Source organism: Furipterus horrens, unplaced genomic scaffold (assembly GCF_987537825.1).
Source record: "Furipterus horrens unplaced genomic scaffold, mFurHor1.1.pri manual_scaffold_7, whole genome shotgun sequence".
In the NCBI taxonomy this organism is placed as follows: domain Eukaryota; kingdom Metazoa; phylum Chordata; class Mammalia; order Chiroptera; family Furipteridae; genus Furipterus; species Furipterus horrens.
Window position 1 is genome coordinate 126,355,193 of NW_028327177.1, and position 22,455 is coordinate 126,377,647.

A 22,455-nucleotide genomic window follows, 5' to 3' on the forward strand; every position below is an offset into this window, starting at 1 on the left:
CTCCTAAATTGAAAGGGCAGAAGTTGTATTATCCCAAGAAGTAGCATACCATGTATTTTAAAAGGATTAACTGCTCCCATTCTAAACTTTCACTTAGCAGGAAGGATTGCCAAGATAGGAAGCAAAACAATGCACGTCCCTCACCCCTAAACAACAACAAAACCTTTTATTTCCATGCAGATATACTTACATGCTTAGATGTACTAACAACACTATTCAGTGAACATTTAAAAATAGCTTAAAGTGGGCAATCTCACGATATTTGCTTATGTAAAACAGACACTCTTTGACCTCTAAACATCTACCATGAAAAAAAAAAAAAAAACACCTTCCAATATGTATAAAAATAGGCACATTAAAATAACAAGGATGTCCATCAGCTCATCCTCTAATGGTCCATCCAGCTTCTCCCATTAGACATTATCTGTGAAGCCTTAAGTAAGTCATTTAATTTAAAGGCAAGTGAAAATATTACTGTACTGTTATTATTTCATCTTCAATGAGAATGTTTTCAAGCGTAGCTTGTAAACACAAACAAAAGTTAAAATTTTAAAGTCTAAAATTTTTACACAACTAGAACTGTTAAAAAAAGTGGGGATGGGAGAAGAATCTTCATTTCTCTCTTCTCTTAAAAACTTTACTTAGCTTTTCAATGCCTGTGAACTGAATTGGAAAGGCGGTCTCTGACAAATGCAGTGATTAAGTAGGCCACACAAACTGGCCATCCTGACATTCTACAAGTAATTCAACGACGCATGCGGGGTGCATATCACTGTATACTGAAAATCTCTTAGAATGAAACCACTGATGTTTCAAGGGGGTACGGCATTTCTGAAACAAATATATTACATTTTAAATCTTATAATTTTTGTATAATACTTTAAGCCCTATTTCTAAATATAAAGTTCACACACTATGTATAGTATATTTTTGCTTTTTAAAAGTACTATGTACAAAAATATGTGTACCATTAAACATTTTGAAGGCCAAATATCATACTGTTAAACCCGGCACTATGGTGACTGGGAAAGCAGCAGGAAAGAACAGACACAGACAACCGCATAGTGTTCAACCTCGTGTTACAACAAATGTTTTGCTTTTGATATTTTTTAAAATAAATTCAAATTTAATCTGATAATAGGTTAGTTATTTTAAAATCTGCATCTAGAAAAATAAACTCTACCTCATTTTTTTAACTCCAAGAATATAGTGGAAACCTAACAATGGCAATAGCACAGAGCAACCCTTGATATCAAAATGTTTTCATTCTTAACCTCAGATAAGTGAGTTACCCAAGTAAATGTTTATAAAACCTACCTAAAATGAAATAAAAGCTGAGGCACTGGGCAAACTCAAACACACTAAAGAATGAAAAGGCACCTAAAGTACATAAATGCAAGATCAATCACTAATAATCTTTAACCAAATTATTTTATCCTTGGTTTCCAGTTCCTACTTATAAGGTAACTGCCCTGGCCAGGTGGCTCAGCTGGTTGGAGCATCATCCCATACAGCAAGGTTGCAGGTTCAATCCCCAGTCAGCGCACAATCCCTGTTTGGGGCCTGTAACAGAGGCAACAGTCAATGTTCCTCTCTCATATCAATGTTTCTCTCCCGTTCTCCCTCATTCTCTCTCTCTCTCTCTCTCTTTCCCTCTCTCTGTCAGCCGCTTCCCTACCTCTTCCTCCCTCTCTTCCACTATCCCTTCTTCACTCTCTAAAATCAATAAATATATCCTCGGTTAAAGATTAAAAATAATAAAAAATTAAATTTTTTAAAGAATATTTTTAAAATAAGGTAACCATTCAGATTAAATTGCTCTATAACAAAGAAGACAACAGATATAAGGATTATCCATATATGATCATAAAGAAAGTTTAAATTCTCTGGATATGAAGCAACACACACGGAAGGTTATTCATTGCGGCTTGTACCAGGTAAAACTGGAAAAAATCCAAGGACCCTTTACTAGAGGAACGACTACCCAATGGAATACCAAACTTTCAAAGAAAACAAGGACATTCTCCATGCACTGACATAAAAATAAAAATAAAAATAAAAAATCTATTACCTATTACAAATGAAATAGACACAAAGTAGAAAACCACATCTACAGTATGCTACTTTTTATGTAAGAAACTCCCAGAAAAGGAATATTTAAATTTGCACAATTGAAACACTGGAAGGACATACAAAAATAATACTAAAACGACCGGAAGTCATAGAGGTAGACTCCTGGATTTGTTATTTTTTTACAGTGCTTTGATTTATTTTAACCACATAAATACAGAGGTAGACTTAGGATGCCATCTTTGGAAAGCCACTTAACCCATCTACCATTGTTTCAAATACAAATAAGAGTACATACCACCTCAAAGAACCGTGGGGTGGGATGAGATACTATGTGAAAGGACCTAACCCTAGTACAAAACCCAAAGAGGATGTCTACATTGTTACTGAATATGAATAAGGCAACTGTTCTGTTGTTCTATAAAAAATGCTTTCTCATCTGCCATATAACTTTAAAACTAGATTAGAAAAGTCTTACAAGTGCAGAAACAAATACCTTTGAATGACCTAATTAAAACCTATGTGAAGACTTAACATGTATCCTAAAATAGCATTATGGTTGTATAAGAGATTTATACAGGAAATGCATATGTAACTAGGTAGGGTGGAATGCCAAGATGCTGCAATTAACTTTGATAAGGCCCGAAAACTGTACTACTTTAAGAGACTTTGACATATTAAATTCAGACACACCTAGAGAGCTTGTTAAAACTCAGCTTCCCTTGCCCTACACTAGGGATGCTGGTTCATTAGCTATGGTGGAGCCCAAGCACCTGTTATTTTTAATAACCTCTGTATGTGATTTTGGTGCCCACCAAAGTTTGAACACCTTTGGGTTACATTGAAGACTTAAGGCCCACATATTTAAATTTCTCTTTGAGGCTGCTTCACGCCCTTAATTATTTTACAATAGTTTGGTCTTTTCGGGACCACTCCCACTTCATGTACATTGTTTTACTCCTTCAAAAAATGTACATCCCAATTCACAAGAAAATATTGAAAGTTACTACACACTTGCACGAATACGAACAACCCCAAATCTATAAATAGTGTTCTAAAAGTTGATTTGTATGTTAGAATATTTTACCCAAGATGCCTAGGGCAAACTATCAAACTGTACCCAAATAACAATGTTGTCCCCCCAAAATATAAGTTTCCTCCAAATGACCCCAATTCCCAACTCCATTCCCACCTACCACTAAGAGTTGAACTTAATTATCAGAAAGCTCAATTTTATCGGCAAAAAGCTTCAGAGTAAGGCAAATAATCCTTCCTAATCCAGTTAAAGGGAGAAATCATCAGACTACTGTTTCCTACAATGAAAAGCCAAAGAATAAAATTCATAGTTTCTAAAGAACTCACATGGCATTTTTGGATCTACATATTAACTCTAAAATAAGCTGAAGAGATGTAAAAGGTATTGCAAATTTTTAATTTAGGCAATCATGTGATTTCCACAGAAAAAATTTAAAAGCCTTTTGAAAAAGACTTTGTCTCCAGACACAGTGGGAATCGGATCGATTCTGACATTGGAACAAAAAGCTTCAGAATTTTTTCTTTTAAATACCACATGATCTCACATATAAGAGGAATCTAATGAACAAAATAAATTAGCGAGCGAAAGAGAACCAGAGGCACAGAATCATGGAACAGACTGACAGCTGTAAGAGGGGAGGGGGAGGTGACGGGATTAGTCATAGAACATATATGTAGGACTCATGGACATGGACAATGATGAGGGGAATGATTATGGAAATGAGGGGCGGGCTGGGTGGAGGCGGGCAATGGCGTAAAAAGTAGGACAACTGTAATAGCATAAACAATAAAAAATTTTTTTTAATACCATGCTTAAAACTAAAGACAACTTAAGTGTTAAGAAAGTTTCAAAGGTGAGACAACCAAAGATGGAAGAGCAGAGAACTCAAAGTATGAGGTATAAAAATTGGCAAATAATTGTTAGCAACACACTTTATTGTCAGATGCTTCGTCACAAGGCACAGGACTTGTGGGCAACGGAAAGCCTCATCAAGGTTCTACCTGAAATTACGAATCATAAATAGTACTATTTCTCTGAGGAGATGCATTCGCTCTGAGTTCTAATTCAGTATATACACATGGCAAAAAACCATACAGGAATCATTTATTTTAGGATTATGAAGTATGTAAGTTTATTAATAGAAATAGAGACAAAATTTAGTTCCAATATGAGCTTTCTTAAAATAAAAAAAAAATAAACTATACATTTTAGTGCAGAAAAGCAGAGGCATTCTACACAATAGGGAAAAAAACCACAGACAAAATCCAGAGGCTTTTCAGAAAAAGAAGATCCCATGGCTATCCTGTCAAGATTCCCCATCTTCAGCTAGCATGAGGTTACCATTAGCTTGGAATCTTTAGGGTTCTGCTGCATATTTCTACTGAAAATAAACAGGAGAGAGCCAGGAAATCCCTCAGCAATGGGGTCTATTTGCCTATTCTTCCCCTGGATAATAACTGTGATCCCTATGAATTCAATGGACCATAAAAAAAGTCTTATTTCCTTAAAGACTAGTCATTAAAAAATTCATCCATTTATTCCACAGATACTTACTGACTACATGCTATGTACCAAGCATTATTCCCAGTACTGAGAATACACCAGTGGTTGAAGAACTGTAATAAAATCAAATACCAGCTTATAATTTAATTTACATGTGGCTCTCCATGATAAGAAATCCAGATATAAATTCTCCTTTCCATTCCTCATGAATAAATGAGACCTCACAAACTCATAGGTGTAGACATGTTTTACTTTTCCAGTTCAGTTTTATCATTTTATATAGTATAGATATACACACATATGTAACATGATGGTGCCCGAGCATGTGCAAACACACAAACATGCAAAGCTTAAGTGACTTGCTTAAGACTACACTGTTAGTTGATGAAATAACTAAAATTAAAGCCAGGTCTCGCCCTGACTGGTGTGGCTCAGTGGATTGAGTACCTGCCTGTGAACCAAAGGGTCACCAGTTCAATTCCCAGTCAGGGCACGCACCTTGGTTGCAGGCCAGGTCCCTAGTTGGGGGTCACAAGAGGCAACCACACATTGATGTTTCTCTCCCTCTCATTCTCCCCCCCTTCCCCTCTCTAAAAAAATAAAATAAATAAAAATCTTTAAAAAATTAAGAAGTCAGTTCTCTAAAGTCCCAGCTACATGGGTTCTTTAACACGAGACAATAAACCAAGGCCTCTATAATAGATGCTGAAAATACACAGTAATTTTTTCACAGTATTAAAACTTGTAGTTAACTATTTATTTAAGTACTTCCTTAACTGTCTTCCAGTCTGAACAATAAGTTTCAAGAAAAGAATTATGCCTGTTTTGTTCATCACTGTATCTTCAGCATCAAGACTGGCCCTTGGTAAGTTCTCTAATAAATACTTGTTGAATGTTGAGTATGTTTCAAAAGGCAAGACACTCAGCTAAAAATTTATATTGGATCCACTTAAGGACTCCTTATGAACACAATTAAAGCTCAAACACTCAATATTTTTAAATTTAATAACTCAGTTTATAAACAAAAGAAGCCCAACATCAACACATAATCAAGTTAAAATTTAATTCACAAGTGAGAATTCCCAGCAACATCAAACCAACTTAGTTTCTATGCCTGAAAGATTTTATTAACTACATAATGCATTTTACTAATTCTTCTCACAGTCATTTATACTACCCAAAAAGCAAAATCCATAATTTGTATTTTCTTGGTAAAATGATCAAAATGATACTTTTAACATTCCAAAGGAATAATGTTGGGAGGGGGTGTTAAAAGATTAACAACATATTCATAAACTTAGTTTAATATCCTTTTTGACATGTGAAGTTTAAAAAATCCACTATTAAAGCAGCAGCAGCAGAACCCTATCACAAATTAATGTCTTCATTATATGACATATGACGTTTCAAAAGTAACACCTCCATAAATTATTAACATGTAGAGTAATTTTAGTTATAGAATACTTCCTTTTAGCCTCAAACATACTTTACCATTAAGAGAGATTTCTTTCCTAGTATCTTATCCAAATAGAATTTTTAAAAGCCTCACTCAAACAATATTAATTAGTCAAAAATTATTTTTATAGAATAAAGATGCTACAAACATTGCTAACTTTATACAAGGATTTACTTTTCAGCAGATGACTTCCACAGCCAAGGACACAGAGGATGATACTATTCTAAGCCAGTGCTAATAAGCCTGACATTTCTTCAAGCTTCACTATTAAACTCTGAAAGAGTCTAACTTGTTTGTAAATAAAACACAAGATCATAAACTAGGTACATACAAGTAACTTCTTCTCCAGGCGAAATCTTTCCATAGTAATATATAAATGTCTTGTTTTTGATAATGTAATTCAGTAAGTCCCTTGAAGATTCCACGGACAGTGAGTACGTATCTGATTTAGGTCACTGTGCTTTGCACAGATGAACTCTTCTAAGTTGCTTTTATGGTACAGCCAATCACTGCCTTCTGAGTTGCCTAATCTTCCAAGCTAATAACCACAACTTAGATGGGGGTTACAGCATAAGAGAATTGGAAAGTCATATACACATAAACCTTTCTACATGTAACATCAGTTCAACAGACAGCACACCCTAAGAATATGTGGATGACTGTGTTAGTGTGTCTGTATATGCATATAACTTAAGAGTATATATTTTCAACAAATTAGGCTAAATCTACCCTTTCACATAATTTCAGTAAAGATCCAGAGATGTTTCATCTGTCAAGTTTTGCCTTTTTATCAGTACTATATTTATACCAACTTATTGTAACTATATTAATAATATTAATAAATCACATTATGGTTTATAATAATTATTTTAACTAAAAATTAAGTATTGATATGGATAACAGCTAAAATGGAGGAAGGAAATAAGTTGCACTCCTCCAACTTTCAAACTCAAAATTTCTTTACACGCTTTCAAAAAATTATTGAAGGTTCTCAAAAAGCCTTTATTTATATCAGTTTCACATGTATATTTACCCCATAGAAGGTAAAACTGAGAAAACTAAAATATTTAAATTTATTTTTAAAAATAATAAAGCCATTACCTATTAACATGAATAACATTTTAATGAAAATAAGCATTTTCAAAAACAAAACAAGTTAGTGAAAAGAATGGCTTTTACATTTTGCCAAATTTCTATCTAGTACCTGACTTAATAAAAGACAACTGGATTCTCATATCTACTTCCGTAACCAATCTGATATGATTTGATATTTGGTTGAATTACATGAAAAAAAAAAAAACCAGATTCACACAAATACTCTACTGGAAAGGGAGGAATGTTTTAATACTCTTCTCAGGTAACTCTGACTATTCCTCTTTGATACTTGGCCAAATTCAACAAGTAGTTGTTTCTTAATGGTTAGTTTGGAAGATGGAATCTGAAACCATTTCAAATTAATTTCTTGTAATTGTTATACTGAAACTCAATGGTCTAAAAATGTTTCAACTATATGTAATAAAATGTAAGAAAAAAAACTTCCAACCATAGTTAATTAAAACAAAATTCTAGCTGGAAATGAATGAATAAAGTCTACTAAAGTCATACAAATGTAATCTAAATTAAACTAAAAACATATCTTTGAATACACAAATTTGCTTCCTGGTACCATCAAAGCCTATATTTTAACAAGACAAATATGTGATATTTTCTATAGAAATATCGATATTCCAGAAGTGAAGTCTTACTACCAGCTAATCCTGTAGAATTCACTGATGGCATGCAACAGATAAATAATAAAATAAAAAACTGTAAACTGAAATAATGCACTAAACAGAAAAAAGTTTGTCTTAATCTTCCACTGCTCTATATGAGACAGCAGATACCAAGCCAAAGTCCTTCAAATCCAACTAAAGCTTCCTGTTTATTAAACTTCTCTAAGAATTAGAAACCCTAACGACATTAACAGTTAAAATAAAGCATATAATTAATATTTTCTTACATCTTCAGACTTTCTATGATTTATGCTTCACAAATGAACATAAATCTGAAGAAACAGAAAAGACACATTATTCACTGATATTAAAAATTCTCAATACATCAAGCAAAGAAAAGAGAATCTGCAAACAATCAAGTTCAATACCAATTTCAACAACGACCTCTTGAAATTTTCCTCCTGTAGAAAACCTTGGCCCTCCCCACTAATATTTAAGAGCTTAACCTCCTTACCATGCACATGTCTCACCCCGACTAGATTATAAAAACCCTGAGCATAGGAATTTGGGTAGAAAAGGGAGACAGAGAGGGAGTGAAAAACTGAAGAAAAGAAGGTTAAGAGTCCCAAGGAGAGAAAAAAAACAAATTAGGTATATAATTTCCCAAATTGCAAATCAAAATGTTATTCTTCATCAAAATACAAAACATCCATTTCTCCAAAATGTTACCTGCTGTGACACTACTCTGGGCACTACTAGGCCAATATTCAAATAAAATTTAAAAAATCAAGTTTTACAGTTTAGATATTAACTCAACATATAAACTCAGGAATTCTAGTTTTACTAGTTCTTCTATTGAACAGCAATACTTATTTTTAAACAAACCTATTGAAGTATGAGTGACGTGCAAAGAGCTGCACATATTTAATATATAGAACTCAGTGAATTTGGGGATATACATACACCTGTGAAAACATCACCATCACCAAGGCTGTATAATTTACATTTAAAACTGGTAAAGATAGGACAACATACTTCCTAGTGGGAATGTAAGTTGCTGAAAACTTTGTGGAGAGTAAGCTAAGAAGAATGTATATTTTTAATTTTTAAGACTATCCTTTGTGCCCTGGCCAGCATGGCTCAGGGGGATGGGCATTGTTCTTCAAGGCGGTAAGTGCTGGTTGGGTTTCCCATCAGGGGACACAACCTGGGTTGCCAACCTGGTCCCCGGTTGCGGCATGTAGGAGAGGCAGCGGATAGATAGTTTCTCTTTCACATCAATGTTTCTCTCCTCTTTCTCTCTACCTTCCTCTCTCTCTAAAGAAGGAAATAAACTTTTTAAAAAAATTTTAAAATATATCCTTTCTGCAATATACACCTTTGGGTATCTACTCCACAAAAATAAAAGCACCAAAATGTAAAGATACAGTCAAGCATGTTTACTGCTCAAACTGGCAAAAACAGGAAAACAGCTTGAAAGTAAATAAACAGAATGCATGATTACCATGAAATATTATGAAGATATGAAGAATTAAAACTACAAGGTCCCTCTCAACAGATATCAGTACCTTGTTAAGAAAAATGCAAGTTGGAGAGTTACATGTTTATGATCAAATTTTTACATTTTACAAAGGATAAACCATTATTTGTGAGTATATATTTCTATAAACATAAAGTACAGAAGGATATACAGGTTGGTCTAAGTTTCAACAAAGATCCTCTTGCTCTAAAGATGTAAAGGATCTATTAATTCAATACATAGTGTAAGATTTTGTTGTTGGAACAACTCAGCAAAATAAAATTCCAGTTTATAGTTCAACAACATTGCTTCACACATACATCAAACAGGCCTAAATAAATAAACAGCAACTTCAGAGGCAAAAAGGAAAACAAAAAGAAACTTTTATCTTTGGCCTTTTTAACCACCTCATACAAACCAACTCCTTAATAGTACAGCTAAGTACATACAAAAAAAAAGTTACTGGAATGCTCGGAATAAGTTTGTTTCGTTGCTGTTCATCCTTTTTTTAACAAGGTTTTTTGTTTTTTTGTTTCTGCTTCTTTTGAGATTAACAATGAACATGGTCACATGACAAGTAATGGCAGAGACAGGCCAGAGACCCCTCCAAAGGCTGGCTCGGTCACCCCGAGATCATTAAAAATGGCTGACCCCTAACAACATGTACAAAAATATAATGTGTACATAAAAATAAATTTTTTCCTTTTTAAAGTACTTTTAGGGGAAAAAAAGCAGGGCCTTGGAAGTTCTGCTTTTTTCTTCCCCTGTTGCAAATTCACACTGTGGTTCTGGTTGGGCGGTGGGGACCGCGGTCCATCTGCGGGTGGCGCTGCTGGCGCTGGGCTGGGCCCTGCTCCAAAGTGACCTAAGTGACCACCTGCAGATTCTGAGATGGGAAATGGAGGGTTAATAGGCCCCAGAGGCCTTTTTTTTTTCTTTTTAACTTTTCCTTTTTTGCTGTCTAGTCATCCTCGTCAGTCTTGTTTCTTGGTGTCAATGTCGTCATCCTCATCATCTTCCGTTCCTCCTGCGCCCAACTGCCTCGGCCTCCTCTCCTTCATCTCCATCCTCTCCGTCAACATTACCTTCCTCCTCTTCCTCTTCTTCACCTGCCGCCTTGTCAGCCCGCTGCTCCCCATTTTCCTCACTCGCGTTCCCATTAGCAGGTGCATCTCTTCCACCTCCTGCCTCCTCCATCTTCCTTCTCCTCCCGGACATCCCTGGTGGTGATCTCGGAGCTGCCGGCCGCCGCCACGGCGGGCACGGAGCCGCGCACCGGCGACCCAGCGCAGCGGATGGAAAAGAAAACGCGGGGTCCACGGCTCCGGCCGTACAGCGGCCACAGTCCACGGCGCAGGAGTACGTGGGCGGGGAGCCGGCCTCAGGAGCGAGGCAAAGGAGGGTTTGCAGAGCAGCCAGTGGGGGATATAGTGTAAGGTTTAATACCAAAGATAATCATTAAGAAGCCACTAATTGTGAGAAATGATCATTTTAGTCAATTCTTCAAAACAATGATCAAGTCATGTTTTGAATACAACTATGATTATAAGGCAAATAACACTTTTGAAATATTTCACAGTCTGAACATGGTTCAAAAGTTTCCTCAACACGTTCGCATTTTTTAAAAATGAATTAGCAGTCACCCTGAAAAACAACTAACATTTTTTCAGCTTCACATTCAGCCAATTATATAATACATCAACTGATTTTTTTCAAATCTTAAATCTAGTTAAAAGAAATGCTAAGAAGGTTAGAATTCTAATTGTGAATTTCAATCAAAGGAAAAAAAAAATCCAGAAATGTAGGTTAGGTGGGGAATTGTACAGGAATTAAAACGATTATTTAAAAAGCATATGGATGGTCCTTGAGAATATCATGCTAAGTGAAAAAAGTCAGAAAAACTTAAAAACCATATGATTTCACTCATATGTGGGATATAAAATTGAAAACAACAAATAAAAACTCACAGACACAGACAACAGTATGGTGGTTACCAGGGGAAGGGGCGTGGGAAGACAGGTAGTAAACAGTAAAGAGGGTCGAATATATGGTAACAGAAAATGACTGACTTTTGAAGTGGGCACACAGTGGAATATACAGGTCATGTGTCACAGAAATGTGTCCTTGAAACCTATATAATCTTATTAACCCATGTCACCCCAATAATGTAATAAAAAAAGTTTAATTCAAAGTAAAAATGGAAAAAACAGAAAGCCTCTGTAGTACCCATTAAAAGTTCCCTTTACGGATGCGAAGCCACGTTTTTAGTACATGAACATAATAGAAATGTACCTGCTAGTGACGTAGATGCTGCTGCTGACATAAGGCAATGGACCCACAAACGTTTCTCTTAATTTGACCAAAGTGTGTGTGGGGGGGGTGCAGTCAGATGTGTTATTTTCTTATTTATGAGAAAACATTTTAAATTACTTAATTTAAAATGGTTACTCTTCTCATATTTTCCTAAACCCTTTAAGAAGTAAAAGTATGAGAAGAACAATCTCCTTTAATAATGATGGGTAAGGAAGGTACTATACATACACATACATTGCTTAATTTGGGCAACCAATTCAGAATCCACCACTGCTAGTCTTGCACAGTGGTTAAGATCGCCATCTGGTGGCTATCATGAGACATGCGGAATTGATCTCCTGCTGTGCTGGTGGTGAATAGGATGACCCTAAGCACCTATTCCAGGCAAAAAGAAAAAGAAAGAGAAAAAAAAATTCAGGGCTTGAAGAAACTTTCCTGGCAGCTGCTTTATGAAACCTGGACATTTAATTAGATTTAGAAACAAAGTGTAAGAAGATAACTATTAAATAAATATTCCATGTATATATTAGGATATTTAGGATATACTGTAGTAGAGCTGCAGTTTTCATATAGGCATTTTGTATGTACCACTGAATAATCAATGTGTTACAGTGAAGTAGATTAAAAGTCATTTTTTTAAAGTTGTTTCAAGTGCACATAGCATTTCAGGAACTTTGTTTTTATACATATTTTGAGGCACAGGTATAATTTCATGAGAATTAAGTACGTGAAGAATCCAGTTCATAAACAAAATATAGTTCACAATAGGGTAAAATTATTTTTTATGAAAAACATACCAGAATCAAATACATCATTATAAAAAGCAACAGTATTTGACAAAGTATAGCTCTATATTTCTTAAGAATGCTCCACATTTAAATGTTAGAGACAGAAGACACAGAACAATTAATATTTGCATTGAAAAATAATGTTATTGTAGTCCTACATATTACAAAGAATTTTTCATTCTTGTGGGTCTTATCTTGGGCTACTGTTAATTAGGAAATTTTTACCTAAGAAATTAAAAAATAACTTGGGGTGGTTGACTAATTAACCAGTGCCGCTCCAATAAATTCAACAAAAAATAAAATAAAATAAATTTTAATATAATCTGATTGAACAACTCTCTCACTTCCTTGAAGGCATTCGAAACCAGTAAAGAGTGACTTCTGTCTGTATCTACAAAAACGTAAGTCTTCTCTATTTTGAATCCTTTGATCTTTTTTGCTCTATGATCCTTGATCCTATAGAACAGGGCTTTTCAACTTTGGCACCACTGAAATTTTGGGCTGAACGTTTTTGTAGGGAAATGTCCTGTGTATTGTAGGATGTTCAGTAGCATATCTGGCCTCTGCCTACTAGATGGCAATAGCACACATATCCTCCCACCCCAGTTATGACAAACAAAAACAGCTCCAGGAATTGCCAGATGTCTCTGAGAGGCAAAAACACAACTCGACACACAAACCCATTGAGAACCAGTGCCTTAGAAGTAACTGGGAGCTACTACTGATTTCCAGTACTTTTAGACCCTGTAAAACCAAAAAATAATCTACCAGGTTCTTCCTCTGAAGTCAACATAAACACTCACACAGGCAAACAAAGTAAAGCCTTAAGCCTTTCATAAAAGCTGCATTTAGCAATGAACTCTACAGGCAGAAATGCATCTTAACCTTGAATTTACAATAGAAGTTTTATTGAAAGCTACCTGTGCTCAGTGTATAGGAATCTCAATGATGTCATATGGATAACTTTACTCTATAAAATATTCATAGTGTGGTTTAATATAGCCCTGGCTGGTTTAGCTCAGTGGATTGAGCGTCGGCCTGCGAGCTAAGTGTCGCTGGTTCGATCTTCCAGTCAGGGTACATCAGAGAAGGAAAACTCTGACTCCAAAAAACCTCCGCTGCCTTGCGGCATACCTCTTCAGGGGAAAGGCTAAGGGAGTAAACCCCGACAGAAAATCCGGAGCCGGAGTCCCTAAGGCGGTTTGACGTTGTAGTCAACACCGGCAACTCCTGCGGCGCACCTGAACCCAAGCTGTATTGACTCCGTCTTTCCCTTGGATCCTTCAGCTGCGAAGAGAGGGGGGGTCTGCTGCATGGGCAACAGCAGACCCTCCATATTACCCTGCCCAGGCTCTGTAGCTTCAGCGTCATCGCAAGATGTCGATTCAACACGGGAGGAGACAGATACTACCATGTCACTCCCGAGTCGGACTGCACAGCCATTCTCGGCGGTGCAGATAGACTCTTAAGAAGCTACACCATCGTCTCTCGAGACGGACGGCTGCCGACGATGGTTTAATATAGTACTTTTTAGATAAATAAAAGACGGAAATCTTTTTATCTATGCATACTTTTAAACATCATAAAACAAGTCCTTAGGCCTTAGGCCTTAAGCCTAAACCTTCACATTTCAGAGTGGCTTGTGAAATGCAGAGCGCCTCTGCATTAACTCGTCCAAGGCTAATTGAATACACTACAAAGTCATCGTATCTTGTCCCTGGGTGCATTTCACTGCAATACAGTCATTTGGTTAATCTACTTAATTAAAATTCATAGACCAGCCTTGCTTAGAAGCATCCAGATTATGGACTCAGACTAAGAGCAAAAAACAACAAAAACAAAGAGAGAGGGAGAGAGAGAGAGAGGAAAAGGAAAGGAAAAGGAAAGGGTGAAAAATTGAAGCAGAAGTGGATAGAAAATATGAGTGACACCAAGTGGCACCTGACAAAGAAGCCATATGTCAGAGACAAGGAAAATGAAGATTATAGATAGTTGTTCTCTGCAGCTATCTTTCCTCTTTCAGATGCTGGGGGACGCTCTGTTGCAGCTTTTCCTGGAACCCAGCAAAAAACCCTATACGGTTACAATATATCTCTAACTATAGCGAGTTCAAATATATTTCTGACTCCAGGTAATCACAGAAGCCTGCCTGGAAGATGCACAAACTTATTCTATTTGTTTTACTTACTGAGGCAAGAGCTGTCAATTATGGAATAAAAGTAGTTTAAGGATTTAAGAATAAAATATTGCCAAATCTAACCATTATGCAGGTAAACTGGCAGGTCTTCACCAATTACAACAAATGCTGTTACCATTTACTCTTTGATACTAGGTTCCTTTTTAAAGATTCAAGATATTTATTTTTCAAATTACCCAAATTTGAATGAAAATCAATTCATCAAGCAATTACCCTCATGCTCAATAGCATATAATCTAACTTTAAGTACTCTTAGTAACTAATTCAAATGAATACAAAGAAACACTATGGTCAAATTTTTATCTCACCTTCTCCCAATATTTTCTATACTTGCTCTCTAACAGGAAACATTTTTAAGTAAATAAAAAGGAAGCTTCCTAAGCCTTAGCCAGGTAGCTCATTTGATTAGAGCATGGTCCCAATACACCAAGGTTGTGGGTTTGATCCCCAGTCAGGACACATGCAAGAATCAACCACTGATTGCATCAATAACTGGATCAACAGATCAATGTTTCTCTCTAAAATCAATCAGTAAATAAATATTTTTTTAAAAAAAGGAAAGCTTCCTAACAACAGTGACTCATTTTATGTTTACACAGTGTGTGGGGCAGGGAAGTAAAGCCAAGCAACTTGCAGGTCATCAAAGAACACGATAGATCAAAGGTTTGGGTTTGGGTTTACGTCTTCTCTTTCCCAATATTCACTGACGTCACAGTAATTTTTTTAAAGGATGACAAAGACAAAGAGAAAAGAAAAAAGTACAACAAATAAGAGATATCAGAAAATCTTTGGAATACCAAGTGGATGTAGGAATGTTTATGTCATTTGGAAAATAAACAGCAACCTTGAAATATAGATGGCTACGGAAGATATAAGAGTAGGACTCAGAAACTAAATCATGTTTAAATACGCAAACAGTGCGCAAAATTTTATTAAGCGATTAAGACAATTTACATATATTTGAGAAACAGCTTCTACTTAATGACCTTATCCAAGAAATTATATTAGCATAAAATTAAGACTAGGTACTAGTGAAAACTGTACCTATACATATATAATGCAATTTGTCAACCAGTTTATTTTGGCTGAAGCTAAAACATGAACAAGTATAGGTGCTAGAGTAGAGAGCCTGAATTCAAACCCCAGCTCTGCTACTAGCTGGGCGAGTTAGTTAATCTCACTAGATAGCAGTGTCCTCATCTGTAAAATGTGGATGGTAACAGTGCTTACAACTGATAGGTTGTAAAAAATTAAATGAGATAGTGAACATAACAAGCTTTAAAAAGTTCACAGCACAAAATATATGCTCAATTAAATATTAGGTATTATTACCACCCTACTGCATGATCTTTATTGGTCATATCATGTTAATTTTACATTTTATATTTAAGTGAAATTAAATTTACTCTGAACATATTTACCAACATTTCCCAATTCATTTCAAGCCCCTTGAAGACACAATTTTCTTTATGTGGAATTTTATTAACTCTGCATGTATACAACATTTAACAGTTATTTATCAAGTGCCTACTATGTGCCAGGCACTGTGCTAGGAGTAGAGGTATAATATGCCCAGACCCAGAAATGAAAGTCTTGTATATTCAAATAACTAAAATCAGTTGCCTATGGTTGAAATGTAGAACAGGAGGGAAGAACAGTCAAGACAGAAAAAGAGGAGAAGGGAAAAAATGAGCCAGACCCTCCAGGGCCTACCTAAGTTTCAAACTCATCCAGAGAGCAAGGGGAGTATAATCCGCAGTCCAAAATGCCTTTGGCAAGGTAACATTGTGAAGAATAACAGGCAGGAAGTGGTGATAAAGACTATCCCTTGGCCAAACTTTAATGAGGTGCAAAGCCGACCTTTGGCTTCCTTCTCTGTCCTTGTGGAATCAAGCCAGTTTAAGGAAAATCCCTAATCCTTGGTGTCTGACCCAGCCTGGTATCTCCCTGTCTGCCTTTAACAACTCTGCTGGATTGGTCTAACAAGAAGAATCCCCCTTACTTCTGCTGTTTCCTTAGTAACTTTCCATCCACTGATCCCCCTAGCCCCACCCCCTGTCCCTGTTAAGAGTCCGAGTGGAGTCTGATCTCCCCTCCCTGTTACAGAAACAGGGGAGTCCAAAAACAAACCCCAGAATTTGCGGAAAAGGAAGCAGTTTTCAGGATGCCCTTGCATGCCTGGAGCTAGTGGCTGGAAACATTGTTGCACAAAGATCAGCTTTACTTCCAAGACTCAGGAAGATGGGAGGGATCTTGGACTGTGGGATGGTAAGGAAGAAGACAGAGCCTGAGTAGGGTTCTGTGAATGGTCAAAACTATTTGCAACACCCACTACAGTGAGGGATATATAAGCAGCTGCGGACATTTTAGCTGGCTCTCTGGCTCTCTGGGGCTCGCTCTCTGGCTCTGGCCCGGGCTCTCATGGGCTCCCTCCATGTGGCTTGGAGGAGCAGGTCTCTCCAGGCTGCTTTAAGATGCTGGTTCTGGCTCTCGTGGGCTCCCTCCATGTGGCTTGGAGGAGAAGGGGTCTCCAGGCTGCTTAAAGAAGAAGCTGTCGCCATGCGGTTTTGAGAAGGAGAGGAGATCCATGCGGTTTACAGGAAGAAGGCAGTTTACAAGGAGGCCGAGAATCCAGGTGGTCCTTCATTGAGAGCTGGAGGGCACCACAGCACAGAAAGGACCTCCCCAGTCAGAATTGAGTGATTGGCAGCTGCTGGTAAAGCTGAACTGTGCCTAGGAAGTAGGGAAACGGTGTTTCTGACTTTCCTAAGACTGGCCAGGTCTGGGAGGGGGAGGCAGAACTATGTACAAATAAACAATTCTTTTTCCTTTTCACCAAACTCTGGTATTGAGAATTATAATTCTGGCGGCGGGCAATCGGGCCCCTAACTAAACAGCCTGTGGGTTCTGTTTCAATCCGAGCAGCCCAGGGTTTCTGTTACATCCCCACTGTAGGGGTCCCTACACCCATCAGAATGTCCTACCTTAAATAAAGTCTGCTTTGCCATTCTTGAACAAGCGTCACTAAATATTTTTTTCTTTAACAGAATCCTATTTTTTCTGGAACACTGGAAATGCACTGCATTATTTCAAGCAAAAGAAGACCGAAGCCTGAACCCTAGTCAAAGGAAGCAGGGAGAGAAGTCAAATGATTCAAGGTAAGAATAGTGAATCCACTGGACTTGGGTGCTAGGTATGGGGAAGGAAAATTCATGGATAATGCTCACACTTACAAATTTGAGCCAGACAGTGGTGCTATTCGCTGAGATAAGAAATTCAGAAAAAGGCTTGATGGTATCTACTTAAGACGTGTCAAGTTTCAGCTGAGCTGTCCAAGTGGAAAGAGCAATGGATAGAAGCTCCCTTCTGGTACCTTCTGCTGACTCTGTGAAGAGAGTAGCAATATTTGCTGGGGTTAAGGGGTGAAAAGATACAGTCTGAAGACAGCAGAGAACGTTTAATGCATCCACTGTAGAGAACAGGAAATAATTAGAAATACACAGGAGTATTTTCTCTATTTGAAGAACCAAAGGGAAACATGAATGTATAGGGGTACCAATCTGTAAGATTACGTAACAATGTTTCCAGCAGTCTGACACCCCCAGTAGTTAAAATGATGGAGAATTGGGGATTTACTGACATATTTAATACCATTAAACATGATGATAAATTTCCTTAAAACAAAAAAAGAGGCTGAAGATACAGGCCATGGATTCTAAACTGCATAGGGAAGAGGAAGCAGCAGACACCACCACCCCCCAAATAAAAGGCAAGTTAGATAAGCGACTGGAGAGCTTCGAAGTTCAAAGAATAAGAATAGGGAGTATGCTGGTTACCAAATCACATGAATGACACCGTAAAATATAAAGCGGCATAAACTCCTATAATAGCTCCATTGAGGACCTCTCCAACATCATGAAAAGTTCAAACACTGATTATGCTTTAAAAACCTCTAAAAGGGACTCAGTTCTAGAATTGCAGTAATTTAGAGGACTTCTGGTAAGATGATACCCGTGCCTAAACACACAGACTCAACAAGAGCCTAAGCCTCAACCATATGGAAATAATTTTCACTGCAACCATCTTTACAGTTAAAAACTAAACATGCAGGGCAATAATTAAAGCCATTGCTGAAGTGCTAAGATGGTGACAGTCTGGGAAAAAAATGACCACTTTGTCTAATTTCTGCAAAATAATTTAACTGTTAGGGATTCATTCTACTGACCTGTGTGAAAAGTGGCTATAAAATAACTTCAGATACATACAAATATTTTTATTATAAAATAATGCATGTTCTTTGTGAAAATTTTGAAAACTACAATATAATATTCTATTACCCTTAAATTCCACCTCTAAGAGATATTCAATATGAACCTTTGATCTATTTCAATATTCAATATTAATACTATTTAATATTAAATTTCCTTCCATTAAATACATACACAAAAAGAAAAAATGGAATCTATAGGAACATATTCTGCTTTTCAGTTTCAGGTACTTAATCTGCAAATATATTTTCAAAATATAGCTTATCAAATAGAATCACTCATTCCTTCCTGTATCATAAACTGTTTAAGCAAATGGAATCTCCTTCAGATTTCTCTCCAAAAAAAAGCCTAAGTCTCTAGGATTATCCTACACAATAAACAATACTTGTCTTCTTTTACGTCTGCTCTATTTTTTACATACATGTAAGACATAAAAATCATAGTTCTATGTCATTAAACATTCCATGCTGATCATCTTGTGTCTTCTAAAATCTCAAAGCAGTTAATGTACTATAAGAGTACTGATACAATTGCTACATTTCTAAAAATTTTATCAACCGTTTTCCATAAGTCCTTTCCAAATATTACAATAATTCCGGTACTTCTGGGTCAAACTGACTAAACAGTCTTTCTAATTGTAGATATTCCAATTTTTGTTCTTTCCTATGAGCCGAAAGGCTGACACAGTTGATGAGAGTTTGAAATTGGAGAGGAAAGTCCATCCAGCAGTTCTCCCTTCTCATTACACCTCCCTAATTATACGTGAAACCAGTAAGCTATTGTTAACAAAATCTGAAGTTAAATTCTCCAATATAAAAACTTTTTGATGTAGCATTCACTTAGATGTATTTAATCAAAATACTTACTTGGATATGTTAAAATTTTAAATGAAAAAAATTTAAATACTATATGTATATAATATATGTATATTATCATCAAAAGAATGCAATCAAATGTTAATCTACAGAAGTGGATTTCCTTTTGTTTCTTAAATGCAACCCCTGGAAATACAGCACACACATATTTGTTCACATGTCTACGTATGTATATATAAGATAAACAAGTTTCACAAAACAGTATTTGTCCTCCGTACCTGCAACATATTCTGTTATTGTCTACTCTGTTACCTTTCTCTTATTTTTTAAATACCTGTGATAATCCAATAAATTATTTCTGTAAAGTGCAACCTGAAGTTGGGCAAATAGTGGAAAAGATACAGGGAATGAATTTTGGGATAACCCTTCATAAATTTTATTTAACAACTACTTTAAAGGCTGGACAAGCAGAGGTTTTAGTCAGCGTTTTTAGCTCCATAGCTACTCTGAAAAATGGAGGACAAGGCGGAAAAGAGCAAAGTTAAAACTTTTAATTCACAATCAATACAGTGAGTGCAAAGTTCTGATTAAAGGCCCTAGACCTGCACTCTATAAACCATAGGTCAAGTTCACTTATATCAGGTGGCAAACAAAAACAAAAGCTGTGACTCTAAAAGTGATTTAAGGCGTTGAACAACAGTAAACAACCCCTATCCAACAGACCTCCCAAAAATTAGCCTACCAATGCTCATTTATTGTATGTGTCATTCTCTAGAGGCAGCTTGAAAAATAAAGCTGAAATATTATCATTTTGGCTTTCTACAAAAACTTTCTCAATGAACATGATTTATTTCCCCAATCAGATACCTCTACCTATTGTAGAGACAGAAAGATACAGCAATCCTCAACGACTTGAAATTCACTGCCACCAAACTGTAATCTAAACTGCCCCTGACTACTTGAAGTTCACGACCATAACTGAGGAAGCACAAGCACCGTAAGCGGAAAACAATACCCCATGACTAATCCACTCAATATTCATCACTTAACCTTTTTTTTTTTTTTTAGTTAAAATCAACTTTATTATTTTTGCTTATAACAAAATGTGGTCCTTTTAAGTGTACATATTTAGTTTTGACAAATGTATATACATATCTGCGTAACCACCACCACAGTTAAGACACAGAACATTTGCATCACTTAACCTTTTACACCCATTTATTGCTAAATCAATGCAATTAGAAGATAATAGCAAAATAAGTAACATATAAAAATTGAGTAAATGCAATTATGTAAAACTTGCAATTGGCATTTTTCAACTGTGCTCTGAAATTTAATACAAGTTCCTTCCCTCACCCCCTTTACGATAACTCCCACCTCTCCCTATCACACTTCCAATATGAATTCAATTCCGTGAGGCCCATATGCTATAAGATCGTTATATTAAAATACTCTGTTGTGATTTCTAATCAATAAAATTACTTTTATTTAAATCTTACCTCTATCAAGATTGTTTTTAAAAAAGATCTGAAGTAGCTTGAAAAATACAGGTAAGAAAACATCTCAAAAAATGCAGTTAACTTAAGTCCATATATGACCTCCTTAAAACAAACTGCATTACTTTAAAATTCCTACAATAATGTGCTTTTTAAGAAATCATAGTTTTGTAAAATAGAATGGCAATTTGGCTATGATAACCCATTCTAGTTCAATTGAAAATTCCTAAATATCAGTAAGCCGTTTAATGACTCAATGATTAAAATAAATAATTACATATATAAAATGAGTAGTGTATGTATGCATATATATAGGTGTACGTGTGTGTATATATGTACATGCAAAACAAAATTCAGAAGATTTACTTTATCCAATAAAATACATGGTTAGTCTTGTTAGTTCAGATTACAGAAAAATTAATATGACAATTAAATTTAAGATGACACTATGGATTCTTTATAAAGTATAATTTATCATCAAGCCTCAGCAGAATAATAACTGGAACTATCTTATACCTATTCTGCCAAGCAATGTGCTAAACTCTTCTGCATTGCAATACCCTGCAGATCTCATTCTGAAAGGCTAACAGGAAGATACAGTAAGATCTCATCAAAAGAGAATTAACCTAGCAAGCAACCTCGCGCTCTACAACAAGCCAAGAACCAGGGGATCATCTTAGGATGTAAAATTTGTGTGACAGTGACATAACAAAAGACCCCTCTCCCCATCCCCATTTAACTACTATGCAATTTCACTTGTTACCTACAACAAATCTGTAACAGATAAGAAATCCAATGACAAAAGAAAATAATTAAAGCAAGGTAAGATTAAAAGCACCCACATTAGTCTAAAGCCAGTTAGTGATCAGTACTCTACTTTTAAAAGGAGACATATTTCACATTTTAAATGTTTTTTCAAATGGCTAAAATTAAGTGAAAATATTATGCTTTAAACTTTTAAACATTTTGTCGAAATATAATTATATTCTTTTAAATTTAATGCTAAAGCAAATGTGCTGGCAAGGATGTGGAGAAAGGGGAACCCTTTTGCACTGTTGGTGGGAATGCACATTGGTGTAGCCACTGTGGAAAGCAGTATGGAGATACCTCAAAATATTAAAAATAGATCTGCCTTTTGACCCGGGTATCCCACTAATGGGAATATAGCCTAAGGAACCAAAAGCACTCATTTGAAAGAGCATAAGCGTCCCTGTGTTCATTGCAGCATTGTTTACAATCACCAATATGGAAGCAGCCCAAGTGTCCATTAGTAGAGGAGTGG

The 22,455-nt window shown here is 36.1% G+C and overlaps 1 protein-coding gene across 4 annotated transcripts in view; it reads right to left on the reverse strand.

Moving 5' to 3' along the window:
• Positions 1–22,455, reverse strand: part of SLC4A7 (solute carrier family 4 member 7) — a 96,630-nt gene that overhangs the window by 62,356 nt on the left and 11,819 nt on the right. For 3 of the 4 annotated variants that reach the window (XM_090284412.1, XM_090284411.1, XM_090284410.1), the window contains exon 1: positions 6,397–6,498. The exons of the other annotated variant lie outside the window; for it this stretch is intronic. In XM_090284412.1, coding sequence (XP_090140538.1) covers positions 6,397–6,429 — 33 coding nt within the window. In that variant the 5' untranslated portion in view covers positions 6,430–6,498. Of the gene's footprint in view, positions 1–6,396; positions 6,499–22,455 lie in introns of those variants that run through there. 4 annotated transcript variants of the gene reach the window in all.